General features: G+C 45.4%; 1 protein-coding gene across 1 annotated transcript; it reads left to right on the top strand.

Annotated features, from left to right (window-relative positions):
- The first annotated feature begins 2,303 nt into the window (after positions 1–2,303).
- Positions 2,304–15,071, top strand: pigrl3.9 (polymeric immunoglobulin receptor-like 3.9). The gene is given in 9 exon segments (XM_087240204.1): positions 2,304–2,311; positions 9,058–9,308; positions 10,684–11,114; positions 12,585–12,598; positions 12,724–12,824; positions 13,487–13,539; positions 13,650–13,697; positions 13,795–13,848; positions 14,638–15,071. Coding segments are annotated over 9 exon segments (1,038 nt in total). The 3' UTR covers positions 14,716–15,071.
- The last annotated feature ends 1,291 nt before the right edge of the window (positions 15,072–16,362 follow it).

Here is a 16,362-nt window from a genome sequence, read left to right as displayed (position 1 = left end):
TATATATATATATATATATATATATATCCTTAATATTTATTTTTTTCCATATGTAAAAATATTTGCCTATTGCTCTCTTGTGCTATTAAGCAGTGCATAAGCGAGGTGCAACTCTGCGCCGGAGTTTAGACCGGGTTAGTTTTGGTCTAATGAAAAATCTATTATAGTTTCTCAAAATAGCAACGCACCAGCGATACGCCTCAGAACGCCTTACTTTTTAGACCAGAACGCCTATGGACGCACAAATGAGCGCTAATCCATTTGCAATTTAAACAGCGTAGCGCAACGCCTTAAAACGACTCTTGCACCAAGCTGAAACTACCAAAAGACTATTGCGCCGCGTCTTGCGCCACACTGCGCCTGGTGTATGATAGGGCCCTAGATGTCATATAGAAACAATCATTCATTCATTTTCTTGTCGGCTTAGTCCCTTCATTAATCCGGGTTCGCCACAGTGGAATGAACCTCCAAATTTTCCTGCATATGTTTTATACAGCAGATACACTTCCACCTGCAACCCATCTCTGAGTAACACCCATACACTCTCATTCACACTCATAAATTATGAACAATTTAGCCTACCCAATTCACCTGTAGCGCATGTCTTTGGACTGTGGGGGAAAGCACCCGGAGGTAACCCACTTGAACGCGGGGAGAACATGCCCTGCTTTCAAGAATGTTGAGGATGTTGTGAATCGTTTGGGGTTTAGGTCAAAACGAATAGCAAAGCTACTTGAAAAGTGGAAATCATTTTTTTGCCCCTGAAGAAGCTAACATGTTGGGAAATGCTGATGGTTTATTCATCCCAAATTGCGATGATCCTTTCCCTGATTTATATTTATCAACTGATTTTAATGAGTGTAAAGGGGATTTTTTTTTTTTTTTTTTTTTGCAAAATAATGTGTTGTTTTTAATGGGAACCAATTCTGAGTTTGGAAAAAATGTTTATAAAAGTTGTTAATAATAGGGTTGATACCTATATTTTACAGTCTATGGTTGATACTCATGGCGCTCTGTTCTCCATTTAAAAGAAAATGCTAAACCAGAGTGGAGATCTCTGTAACCCCCTCTACCAAAATAAGTGGGGGGTTTGCAATGGAGAATCTTGCACGGTGCCATAGCTGTGAATGCGTCTGTATCAATTATAAATCCAGGTAATAGTGATGAATGTTCATTTTGCTCTCAACGTGAAACCCTATATCATGCTTTTATGTTTTAAAACAGGCTTAGATATATATATATATATATATATATATATATATATATATATATATATATATATAAATATATATATATATTTCAGGTCTTATCTAATTTGTTTGTTTGTTTTGGCGAGATGTTTTCTTTGTAAACTTTTATTTGTGGTTATAAGTATACACGTTGTCATAATCGATAACCAGCCATCTAACCACCAGAGGTCGCTGGTAAACACTCACACACACATAGGACCACAAATCTGCTTAAAATGGACTACATATTCAGTCTTGCAATACACACACAACCAGTTCCTGATCCTGACTGATCGCATACACACAGCTGATGCTGCTCAAGTACTGATTACACACACACACATATATACAGCTCACATTGAAACACTCATTGCTGAGTCTTGTTATCTGCTACAGTGACACTACAACACGTTTCCTTTATCTGCCTTTGCCATGTTTTGATCCTTTGCCTTGTTTGTTTGTTTAATTCTGTTTGCTGCCTGCCTCTGACCATCTGCCTGTTATTTTGACTTTGACTCTGGATTGCCCTCATACATCTGTTTGCCCCTGTATTGACCACTGTTTGCCTGACGATTCTAATAAACCTGCATGTGGATCCTTACCTCTGTTGTCAGTCACATCCCCTGGGTACACACGTAAACATAGTTTTTATTTGTATTTTTTTTTTTTGTCAATTTTTTGGTGGGGTACAACCAAAAATGGCAATTTATGACACTGGAAAAGTACAAGTTGAGCAAAACTCAAGTGGCTGTTTAAAAACATTTATTTTTAACTTTCAAATGATTTTCAGTATCACAAAACAATGGGTGATCTTATGTGTTTTGAAAAGATTTGGTGTTACACTGGATTTTATGTCAAATTTGTGATGAAAATGTTGAATTTATGGTTTATTGGGCTGTTTTTTATGTGTAACATTTGATTGTATTATGTCTTTAAAAATTGTATTAAAGGTGTGTTTAAAATTCTAACTCTCTCTCTTTCTCTCTCTTTCAAAAATAAATGCTTATCAGTTCTTCATGTTTAAAATACTGTTTGGAATTTATTAATGTGTGTAGTTTTGTTGTTGTCCTCTTCATGGCGCTGTAAAACAGTTGAAGTGTTTCAGTAATAAAGGATAAACACAGAACCTGAACATGGTAAATATAGCAGTGAGCAATTGATTGCTTCAAACCTCTTATCTGCTCATCTCATCATTAGCCTGTTCACAAACTGAAGGCTTGTGCAGTGAGATGTTGCTGTGTTGATGTGTCGCTGACAGCAGAATGACTATTTGCTCATTTGTTTACACCTGTGTGGTTTTACATGGTATTTCTGCTCTTCCTCTAAAACCGGAGAATATAATGCAGAGCAATCAGCTCCCCTCTCTCCCTCTTTTTCTCACACACACACATTTCACTGCGGACATGATTCACCCTCTGATTCTCGCTGGGGTTTTACTTCACATTGGAGGTAAATAATTATAATTATTTTACAAATTGCATTGTTACACTATTATATGGTCTATTTACTTGATGTGTTACAGTTGTTTACTTTGATGCTAGTTATTCTTCACTATACATTTACTTCATTAGTGTGTGTGCAGATTATGAGTGTTCTTATGTGTTTTCTTACACTTAATCTTGTCTACAGATGGAGTTTGGATTAATAAACTGAATATAGGAGTGAAATCTGGATCTCCAGGCATTATTCCATGTCTATATGAAGAACAATATAAAGAACGTTCGAGGTTACAGAAGTAACCCTTCGTTCCCCGAGGAGGGGAACGGAAGTGCCATGAATGGGAGGATTCGTATCAGAAGCCGCTTATCTGGAGAGTATTGAACGGGCCAATGAATGAAATTAATTGGCAGCGTAAGCTTGCGCAGGTGTGCGACATCTGCAATCATCTCAGCATATAAGCACACCTGAAGCCAGCAGACGCCATCCTTTTAAGCTGAAGAGACTTTCAAACAGCTAAGGGACAGTCATTATGGCGACGGAATATGGCACTTCCGTTCCCCTCCTCGGGGAACGAAGGGTTACTTCTGTAACCTCGAACGTTCCCCTTCGGTTGGGGAACTTCAGTGCCATGAATGGGAGAATATGGAAAGCGCCATAATGACTGCACCTTACCAACACCCCCGATGAGGAGATAGTCAAGCAAGCGTGACGCACCCACATCATGGGGGGCGCGGTCCTCCAACGTGTCCCTGGCCCTAATTTATCCTACTTCAACAGAAGTTTTACGGATTTAGATATATTTTTTGGGAAGTCGTGAGCATCTAGATAATTCTAGGAAATACGACAGAACGTTGGGAAGCGTGCAATCCCGATAGGGAGGACGCTGCGGAGGCCATCCGTTACCCAAGGGGGGGGATAGATGGCAGAATTTACCTATGGACTAGCCCTAAAAAGGGGGAGTACGCATAGCAAAGAGTGGTTAGCGGAGAGGGAAGACACGGGTCCGCCCAGGGGGGGGACTTAACCGTGGCGGAATAAGCATATGGGATCGCCTAGTGGGGATCACGCATAGCAGGCACCTATACCCAAAACGCGGGCTGACCAGCGGGCAGACCTACAACGTAGTGGGCCAGCAAGTGACTCCTCCGCTGAGTCAGTGCTGGGGGCCACGGAGGAATCTGCAGGGCTCACCTGACGGGGAACTTTACTGACAGATAAAAAAGGCGCACGTACCTCCGTGTTAGGGAGAATGGCGCAGCAAGCGTGTTTCAACACCCTACCGAGTTGTCTCCTCAATCACCAAAGGGTTACCTAATACCCTTGAGGAAACCGGCTCCACTCACAGATTGTAAAACCTTGCAAATGTGTTGGGTGTCGCCCAGCCCGCAGCTCTACAGATGTCTGTTAGAGAGGCGCCGCGTGCACGCGCCCAAGAGGATGCAACGCTCCGAGTGGAGTGTGCACGTACTCCCGGGGGACACGGCTGACCTCGACTCGAATAAGTGAGTGAAATGGCATCCACAATCCAGTGGGATAATCTTTGTTTCGATACGGCACTTCCCTGCTGCCGACCGCCATAACAGACAAAGAGCTGCTCAGATGATCTAAAATTCTGAGTACGGTCCACATAAATGCGCAGAGCGCGAACTGGACAAAGTAAAGAAAGGGCTGGGTCTGCCTCCTCCGGGGGCAGCGCTTGCAGGTTCACTACCTGATCTCTAAAGGGGGTGGTAGGAACCTTGGGCACATAACCGGGGCGGGGTCTCAGGATAACGTGAGAGTAATCCGGCCCGAATTCCAGGCACGAGTCACTGACCGAAAATGCCTCCAGGTCCCCGACCCTCTTGATGGAGGCCAACGCAACCAGCAGAGCTGTCTTCAGGGACAGAAATCTTAGAGATACTGATTCGAGTGGCTCAAAGGGATCGGATCGCAGACTCGTGAGAACGAGGGCGAGATCCCAAGAGGGCATGAGAGGGGGGCGAGATGGATTAATTCGCCTAGCACCCCTAAGGAACTGGATGACCAGGTTATGCTTTCCCACGGTGCCGCCAGCTACCGCGCTATGATAAGCGGAGATGGCGGCCACGTAAACCTTGAGAGTGGAGGGCGACAGCCTGCTGTCCAACTTCTCTTGAAGGAAAGAGAGCACAACACTAATCTGGCAATTTCGGGGGTCTTCTCTGCGAGAGACGCACCATTCAGTGAATAGACTCCACTTCAGGGCGTAGGCGCGCCTCGTGGAGGGGGCTCTAGCCTGAGTGATGGTATTAACCACCGCAGTCGGTAGGTTACCTAAGTCTTCCTCGCGTCTAGGGACCACACGTGGAGGTTCCAAAGATCGGGGCGAGGGTGCCAGATGGTGCCCTGTCCCTGAGAGAGTAGGTCCTCTCTCAAAGGGATCCGCCAGGGGAGGGCCGTCGCGAGGAGTGAGAGCTCTGATATCCAGGTCCGGTTGGGCCAAAGGGGCGCAACTAGCAGAACCTGTTCCTCGTCCTCCCTGACCTTGCACAGAAACTGCGCGAGCAGGCTCACTGGGGGAAACGCATACTTGCGCATGCCCCGAGGCCAGCTGTGGGCCAGTGCATCCGTGCCGAGAGAGCCCTCGGTCAGGGAAAAAAACAACTGGCAGTGAGCGTTCTCGGGGGAAGCAAACAGATCGATCTGGGCCTCCCCGAATCGCGCCCATATCAGCTGAACAGACTCGGGGTGGAGTCTCCATTCTCCAGGGCGTAACAGCTGTCGTGAGAGCGCATCGGCTGCACGATTGAGCGTGCCTGGGACGTGAATGGCGCGCAGCGATTTCAGCCGCGGGTGACTCCAGAGGAGCAGACGGCGGGCGAGCTGAGACATGCGGCGAGAGCGCATACCCCCCATGCGGTTGATATACGCCGCCGCCGCCGTACTGTCCGTCCTGACCAGCACGTGTTGCCGCTCCAGCACCGGTAAAAAGCGGTGGAGAGCGAGGAACACTGCCAACAGCTCTAGGCGATTGATATGCCAATGCAGCTGGGCACCCTTCCAGAGGCCCGCAGCCGCATGCCCGCGACACACGGCCCCCCAACCCGTGTTGGAAGCGTCTGTTGAAACAACAACATGGCTGGACGCCTGTCCTAGAGGCACACCGGCCTGTAGGAACGAGGGGTCGTTCCAAGGGCTGAGGGCGCGGCGACACAGCGCAGTAACCGAGACCCGGTGTGTGCCCGCGTGCCATGCGCGTCTGGGGACCCGATCGTGAAGCCAGTGCTGAAGTGGTCTCATATGGAGCAACCCGAGCGGCGTGACGGCGGCTGCGGATGCCATATGCCCCAGGAGCCTCTGAAAGAACTTCAGTGGGACCACTAGTTTGCTGTCGAGCTCCCTCAGACAGTTCAGCAACAGGCGAGCGCGTTCCTCGGAGAGGTGCGCTACCATGGTGATCGAGTCCAGCTCCATCCCGAGAAAAGAAATCCTCTGCACGGGGGCGAGTTTGCTCTTTTCTCGGTTGACCTGAAGCCCCAGTAGGCGGAGATGCCGAAGCACCTCGTCCCTGTGCACAATCAATTGCTCCCGCGAGTGGGCTAAAATCAGCCAGTCGTCGAGATAACTGAGTATGCGAATGCCCGCGAGCCGAAGGGGCGCTAGGGCACCCTCCGCGAGTTTGGTGAAGACCCGCGGAGACAGAGAGAGCCCGAAGGGGAGGACCTTGTACTGCCACGCTCGACCCTCGAACGCAAACCGCAGAAATTGGCGGTGGCGTGGAAGAATGGAGACATGGAAATACGCGTCCTTCAGGTCTATGGCTGCAAACCAATCCCGAGGACGAACGCATTGGAGAATGCGCCTCTGCGTGAGCATTCTGAACGGCAGCTTGTGCAGACAGCGGTTCAAAACGCGCAGATCTAGGATTGGCCGTGACCCACCGCTCTTTTTGGGTACGATGAAGTATGGGCTGTAAAACCCACTCTCCATCTCGGCTGGAGGAACCGGCTCGATTGCACCCTTCGCCAGGAGGGCAGCAATCTCCTCTCGCAAGACAGGGGCGGACAGGGGGTTGACCCTGGAGAAATACACGCCCGTAAACTTGGGGGGCCGCTTCGCGAACTGAATCGCGTAACCGAGTCTGATTGTGCGTATGAGCCACCGCGAGGGGCTGGCCCGCGCTAACCAGGCAGGCAGAGCCCTCGCTAATGGAGTCATCGCTACAATCGCTGACGTACCAGCGGTGGGGCAGCGCGGAGTGGGTGTGCTGATCCGGGAAGCACGAGGGTCCCGCGGAAAAGCTGGAGGAGAGCGATTCGCTCTGGCTCCGCACCCTGACTCCGGAGAGGGGGCTGGAGGGCTGAGGGAAGGGACACCGTCCCCCCAGCGCTCGTGAGCCACTGGCGAAGCACGTAGAGTCTGCGAGCCGGAAGGCAGTGCGTCCCGGACTGGCAGAACTCGTGCAGTCACATCCGGGGAAGGGAAAAAGTGCTCTTTTACTGATGTTTTGGTGGCACTGAAAAGTACCGTTGTTATCGGGGCCCCGCCCTCCAGCGGGGAAAGAGCAAGTTTCCTCTTCTCCGGATGGCCTGTCTCAGGGACGCTTCGCGGTCCGTTTACCGGACTTAACGGCGCCCTGGGCAGGAGGGGCTGCCTGCTTTCGAGGTGAACGCCGCGCCCGCTTGGCCGGAGGCGCAGGCGGGGGCGGGGCAGCACTCGTTGGCGGGCGCCCTCGGCGAGGAACAGCGGAGGTGGATGGCTCGGCAGGCGGAGCGGGCTTACGGCCACGCCGATAGATGACATTGCCCATCGCATCCGACTGCTCTTTCACCGCCTTGAATTCCTGGGTGAATTCACCGACGGTGTCGCCGAACAGGCCAGCCTGGGATATGGGCGAGTCAAGAAAGCGAACTTTGTCAACGTCGCGCATATCGGCCAGGTTTAGCCAGAGGTGGCGTTCCTGAACCACAAGTGTGGACATCGTCCTCCCCAGCGCACACGCGGCGGACTTAGTAGTCCGAAGAGCATAGTCGGTCGCGGTGCGCAGCTCATGTAATAAGCTTGGGTTGGACCCGCCCTCGTGCAGCTCGGCCAGCGCCTGCGCTTGGTAGCGCTGGTAGGTGGCCATCGCGTGCAAAGCAGAAGCAGCCTGGCCCGCAGCCTTATAAGCTCTGGCTCCGAGGGAGGCAGACAACCTACAGGCTTTGGACGGGAGGCGGGGCAAACCCCGCCACGTAGAGGCGCCGCGCGGACAAAGATTGACCGCGATAGCGCGCTCCACTGACGGGATCGCCTCATACCCCCTGGCAGCTCCGCCGTCAAGGGCGGTGAGGGCGGAGGCACTCGCAGCACGGGCAGAGAAAGGTGCCCTCCAGGACTGCGTGAGCCTACTGTGCACTTCCGGGAAGAAGGGGACGAGAGGCTTCGAAGGCTTCGCCTTCTGGTCCTCTACGTAGCACCCATCTAGTCGGTCCGGCCGCGGAGCTGGGGGATAAACCATCTCCAACCCCACGGCCGAAGCAGCCCGGGAAAGCACGGCTAACATGTCCGCTTCAGGATCCGATTTGACAGCGCTCACCTGCCCGGAGGGGGCGAGCGGGTCCGGATCTTCGTCGGACAGTGAAAGCCCACCCTCCGATGCCGCGGAGGACATCTGATCTCCGGTGTCAGCGAGTGTGAGAGCTACCATCTGGTTAGACGGATCACTCTCACCACCCGAAGCTTGGATGGAGCGCCGTGAGGAGCGAGAGGTCCGCGAGCCCGTGGGCGGCGGATTAGCTCCCGCTGAAACCCTCAGATCTGCCCGAGCGCCCGCTGCTTTTTTAGAACAGGAGGCAACTGGGGTGGCTCGCTCTCTTGCGAAAGTTAGCCGCGATCTTAGCTGTGCAACGGTCATGGCATCGCAATGACGACATGAACCGCCCGCGAGCACCGCATTAACATGCTGGACCCCCAAACATGCAATGCAGTGATCGTGTCCATCATGCGGAGACAGGAAACCCCCGCATCCAGAAACGCACAGTCGGAGCGCCATCCTGAAAAGGACGTGCTGCACGACTGTGTTGCTCTTTTAGGAAAGTTGCAACTATACGCACCGCTCTGGAGGACCGGACCCAAAGAACCGCAGGCAAGGGAGTAACCCAGCTCGACCGTCTGCCACCGCGAAGACCCACTCTGGACCGGGAGACACACTCGTTCGCTCTGAAGTGCTGATCAGCAAGAGGAACCCTCATCGACTCACTCAGAAAGGATCTGAAGCGAAAAGGATGGCGTCTGCTGGCTTCAGGTGTGCTTATATGCTGAGATGATTGCAGATGTCGCACACCTGCGCAAGCTTACGCTGCCAATTAATTTCATTCATTGGCCCGTTCAATACTCTCCAGATAAGCGGCTTCTGATACGAATCCTCCCATTCATGGCACTGAAGTTCCCCAACCGAAGGGGAACACCAGAAGTATTGGTGTTGGGGGACATTTTGGAGCTCTTGCTCTATATTGACACATGTAAATGAAACAAGAAATAAGTTTTCCATCACTGATTATCCAGCTCAGAGTATTTTTACAGTGGAATGGCAGAATCTGCAGTCATCAGACTCTGTATATTACTGGTGCGCTGTGGAGATCGGTGGTCCTGGGACACGAGACGCTGGTTATTATTTGTATCTGACAGTACAATCAGGTAAAGAAAACCTTTCTAAATCTCTATTATTTCTGATGAACAAATAATGTAAAAGGTTTTGTTATGTGTGATAGAAGTTAGTTCTGTTAACACAAGTAGAACTGATAAAGGGGAACAAGTTAAGTGTAGGATGTGTAATGACTAATGAAAAAACACATCGTGGCCCGACTACTGCAGGTCTATATTTAATTTTGAGATATCATAACTGTTCTTCTGTCAAGAAAAAGGTGCAGGCCCAAATAAGTTTATCGACAAGATGCAGATTAAATTGTGGGAAGTCGTGTGGGAAGTGTTTCTGTCTCTGGATGCTCTGATTATTGCAGCCTAACAATCCTTCAGAATTATGCATTTGTCTTCTGCCATTCTGAAACGCACGTCATGATATTGCCAAGTATGATGTGATCCTGGATTAACTTCTATGTTGATCCTGGAACATCATTTTTGTTCGAAAATGTAATTCATAACTATTCCTACCCCTAAATCCAACCATAGCTGTAAATTATTCCGCTTATAATTCCGCTTAGTAGTCCGCTTTTTAAATTATTAGTCCGCTTAGCTCGGCCATGGGGACGTCCGGGATCGAGTTCGGGAAGAGCGGTTCCAGAAATCAAGTAAGATGAAAAACAGATTCCAAAAAATAAGGGCGAGAACAAGGCGAGATCCGAAAACGCGGTCGAAATCAAAGACAAGGGCTTTTGCTTTTTTTTCTTCTTCTGGACTGCTTTTGCAAAATGTCGCTTGGGTTTAGGGAAGGAGAATGAGGTGGAAGAGGAGGGCGGCCAGGGCGGCCGATTGGCCGGCCGCCCGGTTGATCATTCAGTCGTTCAGCCAGTCAGTCAGACGGACGGATGCTCCACAGCGGCCTCCGGCGGCTTTTCATGTGAGAACAGCAAGGGCGCAAACGGCGCGCACTCCCGAGAGGCGTCCGAGACGCGAAAAAAGTGCGCACAGCGGCCTCAAAAACTGCTCGAATACGTACCTCCCGGGACGTATTTCGCAGTCTGCAGAAATGTCTTCGGGGCTACTTTTCCACAATGAGCCCGGGTTGGCATAAACCTAACCATAAGCATAAATTTAATATAAACTGTAAACATATCCCTTAATTCTGATTGGCTGATTGGAATGTTGTTCCAGGATCATCATAGATGTTAACTCAGGAACATGTCCTACTTAGTGAAATCAGGTTAGGGCTCTGAAACAAGGATTAGATCTTTGCATTGTGATCTTGCGTATCTGTGATGATTATATTGTCTGCGTGCTGAAATAAATATAGATTAAACACTCACTACTAACATGCCCTAAAGCAGTGTTTGAGTGGCAGTGTGTTCACAGCTGTTTATTTCTGTACAGTAAAATGTCATCTTGACTGTTTCAGATCCTGCTCTGTCTGTGCTGAGCAGCAGTGTATCCGGACATGAAGGTGGTAATGTCAGCGTCCAGTGTTTCTACAGTTCTGGATATAAGGCTAAAACCAAACAGTGGTGCAGATTTAAAGATAAGAGCTGTTTCACAGAGAAAAAGACTGACACATCCCAGAATTCATCAGTGCAGATCAGTGATGATGTTGAAAGCTCCTTCACTGTGCTGATGACTGGACTGACACTCTCTGATTCTGGATGGTATTTCTGCTCTGTTGGAGATCTGCAGGTTCCTGTTCAACTTACTGTCACTAAACCTGAACACAAAGGTAAGATCACAAACTAGTTTAGAAGTAAAACATATGAAGCTATTACTACACTAAAATACCCTTGTTGGTCTCTACTATCCACTACTGACAACTCCAACAACTACTCCTGAGACAGAAATGTAAGTTTAAACATTTTTGACCTTTTAAAAGAATCAAACACATCCAAATACTTTTGTTGTCAAATAGATTTAAAAAAAAAAAAACATTAATCTGGTCTAAAAACATCCACTGTACATGCTCTTACATTATTACTTCAGGAATGTACTGCTCTTTTAAATGTAATTACTGAGATATTCATGCAACAGACCATGGTCATGTATTTTGATGTACTAATTTACTAAATCAGCCTAATCAATCATATATTTATGTCTATACTCATATTGTTCTCCAACACAAATGTAACTAATTAATTATGACTATTATTTGACATTGTTTTGCAGGAACACAACACAACTCTCCACCAACACAACTTCTGCAAAAATGCATTCAACAATAAACAGTAAGCAGCAGCTTAATTTGATTATTTAGAAATTATTCAGGAATTTAACATTTGTTTGGTATTTAGTGGTAATTTTGTTTAATAAATAATTGTGAAAAGTTTTACGTTTTATTGTTTCAGGTTATTTTAAGTTTTATCACACAATTCTGAAACATCATATACAATGTATAACACGTGTTTTAGAAAACAATAGCTCAAAGATTAAGAATTAGTTTTCAATATGAAACGTGTTGTTCTCTGATGAGTCCACCTTCACTTTCTCTCTCACATCTGGGAGAGTTACAGTAAAGAGAAACCTCAAAGAAGTGTACCACCCAGACTGTTGCATGCCCAGAGTAAAGCATGTGGGTGGATCGATGATGGTTTGCACTGCAATGTCACAGCATTCCCTAGAGCCAATACTTGTTCATCACTGCCAAGGACTACCAAACATTTTATCCTGAAGACGATGCCATGTATAAGAAAGATAATGCACCAATACACACAGCAAGACTGGTGACAGAGTGGTTTGATGAACATGAACGTGAAGTTGAACATCTTCCATGGCCTGCACAGTCACCAGCTGTAAATATTATTGAGCCACTTTGTGCTGTTCTTCCCGACGAATGGCTTAAAATCTCTGTGTAGGACTTATATCTGTAATTCTCAAAACAAATTTATGATGTATTGACTAAAAAAGGAGGTGCTACACCATAATCAATTATTTTGGTCTAAAAATAGATTCAGTTTCATGGTCCAACCCCTGTACAGTGATGATAATAATGACATATGTGTATATGTGTGTGTGTGTGTGTATATATATATATATATATATATATATATATATATATATATATATATATATATATATATATATATATATATATATATATATATATTATATAAGATAAGAGAGGGAAAACACTAATTGAAACACAACTTCTCAGACATATTTTGGTTTGAAATTAGAATTAACAATCACTTTTTCTTTGCTTTTAACAGCCCTTGTGACTACTGATTCAAGGCAAGAGGCATACATGTATGTGAATATTGTTTTTCAATCATTCAAAATAATAACTGATACCAAACTGTTATGTGTTGCTACAGTAAGGATGAACAAAACACGCACTTGAGACTATTTCAGTGTGTATTTGCTTTAATTACATATGTAAATTAGAAGCTAAGTCTTCAAAGATGAACATGCTGTAGATGTTTATGATGTTAACAAATGTGTCTCTCCATCACCACAGGTTTAATGTGATTCTGATCATGTGCCTTGTAACGACACTTCTGCTTTTACTACTTGTGGCTTTTTTTGCCATAATATTCTGCAGGATGAGAAAGAGTCCAGGTGAGGTTTTTTTCCCATTGCTGTTTATTGATATAGCAGAAATATAACTACACAAGAGGCATCAAACTAGCACAAATCTTCAGTTTTCACGGATGGAAAAATGGTCAAATGTCAAAATAATACAAACACACTTGACCACAGAATAATGTGACCAATCAGAATTAAGGTTCCAAAAGGGGGTGTGTTCACAGAAATGCCTTAAAACACAGGCGTTTAAGCCAGTTCCTGGAAGTCCACAACTCTGCACAGTTTAGTTCCAACCCTAATTAAACACACCTGATCAAACTAATTGAGTCCTTCAAGCCAGCTTTAAACGACACAGGTACAGAAGAAGAGACCTTTAAGTTATATTGCATCTAAATGCCAAGTAATTCTCATTAGATTATAAGTAGACTGTTAGGATTAGATTAGGGTTAGTGTAAGTTGACATGTTGACAAAGTTTCTTATAGTCAGTTAAATGTCTGTCGAAGGAGTAGTATGAACAGGTATTGAGTAGACAGTCTACTAATACTCAAATGGACCATCAAAATATAGTGTTACTGAATGTATTTTCACTTAAAAAAAATTAGTTTGCATTAAATGTTTCCATGAATGTTAAAGGTACTATTAAATAATACTCTGAATGTTATGAAAATTAATTTTTAAAATCTCGCTCTGACAGAAGGTGAACAAATTAAGAAAGAAGAATGTGTTGACAGCAGCACCATGAACACTGTAAGTGTTTTACAGTCCAGTAACTGACAATCTGATGCAGAAGTTTTGTGGAAAAGAATGCAGTTGGCTAAGATTAATTCACCACTAATATTCATCTGTGTTTGCTGCAGATGCCCCCTGAAAACCAAATGACATCTATCAGTCCTGCAGAAGCTGATGTAAGTCCTCATCCTTCATTCTGTCTGTTTTACAACTCTAAGAAGACACTGAGATGCTGAACTCAGATTAGTGATGGTCAGTTGTGTTTGTTCACAGTCTTCTGCAGATGACGCTTCAGTGCTTTACAGTCCTGTCTCCTTTACAAAGACAGTAAGTCTCTCTGACATATTTGAATTTCCATTATGTGACTCTTATAGCACTGAATAAGTTAGTGGAAACGTAGCCCCGCGGACGTTTCTGCGGACCGCGATTTACGTCCTGGGAGGTACGTATTCGAGCGTTTTTTTGTTTTCGCGGATCCGTGAGAGGCCGCTGTGCGCGCTTTTTCGCGTCTCGGGCACCGCTCGGGAGGGTGCCTCTCGGGAGGGCGCGGCATTCGCGCCCGCGGCGTTCTCGCGCGAAAAGCCGCCGGATCGGAAAAAAAAAGTAAAAGCGTCTTCGATTTCGACTGCATTTTCGGATCCCGCCGCGTTCTCGCCCTTATTTTTCGGATTCAGTTTTTCGTCTTACCTGATTTCCGGAACCTGCTGTCCTCCGGACTCGATCCCGGTCGTTGTCCACCGCGGCCGGCTCCGGCTCCTCCTCCGGGGCCTCCGCTTTGCCGACGCAACGCTGTGAGCTAAGCGGACAAACTGATCGCTTCGGGAAAGCCCTCCACTCGGAGGCGAGCCGTCGGCTGGCGAGCGCAAAGAGGAGAGGCGGAGCGGCGCCACACCGCCCCGCAGCGTTCGCTCGAAAAAAACCAAACGCGGCCTTTACGTACCTCCGGCCACGTTAATCTCGGTCTCCAGAAACGTCCGCGGGGCTACGTTTCCAGAATGAGGGTTGCAAAAATTGTGCATTTCGCAGTCAAATGAACAGTCAAAGCACAAAGAACATTTTCTACTTGTAAACCGTGTTGTTCAATCTCCTCTCAGTTCTGATTATGTTTTTTCACAGCGTTCATCATCAGAGGATCCAGAACCTGATGTGCTCTACAGCACTGTGATGAAAGGTCGCAAAACTATGAGTTCATAACATACAGATATAAAGAGGAATCCTTCTTTGAAGCAGTTAAAAAAAGTGAAAGTCATTTGCTGTAATTCTGTAATAAGTCATCATAAATGTATCAGTTTTCAGTTTTGCATAGTGTTCAGTGATTAAGGAATAAATTATGCAGATAACAACTGTAAACCTTTTAATCCCCTAAACTGATTATGGCTGTGTGTATATTTCAGGTATAATGCAGAATTAATTCATGGCCAAATATTGGATGAATGCGGCACATCAGTATATTTGAAGAAGATGAATCCTGCTTTAATAATTTTTTTTCTCATCCTTAAATTTAAGTCCAAATTACCATTAAGTCCAAAGACAATTTATCAGGTTTTTACAACAAAAAAAAGAGAAACAACCCAAAAATAACCAAAAATCTAACTAAAATATCTAATATAAATAAAATAAAATAAAAAAAGTTAATTTTAGAAAGGGTAGGCCTGCACACAATAAAATATGTGTTCAAATTTGATTAAAAATCAACAAACTCAACCAATGGGATAAAATGTCATTTTAAAATTCTATTAAATTTGATTTGGACCTGAAGGGTGATTAAAAAACAATACCATAAAAACATTAGTAAAATATTATTAAGAAAATGTAATCAAATAATTTGATCCAACATTTTATTTACCATTTAATGCAACTATAATTAATTAAATAGAGGCAAAATAGCCTTTTTATGGATACTATTTATGCTTTTATACTGTATTTACAATACATTTGTGTACAGTAGGATGTCATAATGGCGCAGTGGGTAGCACGATCGCCTCACAGCAAGAAGGTCGCTGGTTCGAGCCTCGGTTGGGTCAGTTGGCATTTCTGTGTGGAGTTTGCATGTTCTCCCTGTGTTCACATAGGTTTCCCCCACAGTCCAAACACGTGTGGTATAGGTGAATTGAGTAAGCTAAATTGCCTGTAGTGTATGTGTGTGAATGCAAGAATGCATGGGTGTTTCCCAGTGTTGGGTTGCAGCTGGAAGGGCATCTGCTGCATAAAGCATATGATGGATAATTTGGCAGTTCATTCTGCTGTGGCGACCCCTGATTAATAAAGAGATTGTGCTACCCGGTGCACCACCATGCTGCCCTGCTGCCCCTCCACTATATATATATATATATATATATATATATATATATATATATATATATATATATATATATATATATATATATATATATTTATGGTAACACTTTACAATATGGTTCATTAGTTAATGTATTTACTAACATGAACGAATCATGAACAACACTTGTACAGCATTTATTAATCATAATTGAACATTTACTAATGCATTATTAACATCCAAGTCCAAGCTTGTTAACATTAGTTAATGCACCATGAGTTAACATGAGCTAAAAATGAACAACTGTATATTCATTAACTAACAATAACTAACATGATATATATATTCCTTTTTTTGTCAAGGCATATGCTTCCTTTCTAGCTAAACCAGCATTTTTGAATGAATTATATAAATGAACGAATCACTCGCTCATTGTTAAAGGCTTGTCGCCAACTACTGGTAGTTTTTGACTTTTGCCATGGAAAGACCTGAATTAATAGGTTACCAGAATAAACACACATTAAATTGTTATCTAGTTATAGTTACAGAAAGATACATAAACC

This window comes from Danio rerio, chromosome 2 (genome assembly GCF_052040795.2).
Source record: "Danio rerio strain M-AB ecotype USA chromosome 2, GRCz13ab, whole genome shotgun sequence".
NCBI classification, from domain to species: Eukaryota; Metazoa; Chordata; class Actinopteri; order Cypriniformes; family Danionidae; genus Danio; species Danio rerio.
The sequence above is the reverse complement of the archived record's forward strand: the minus strand, read 5'-3'. Positions and strand labels throughout refer to the sequence as shown.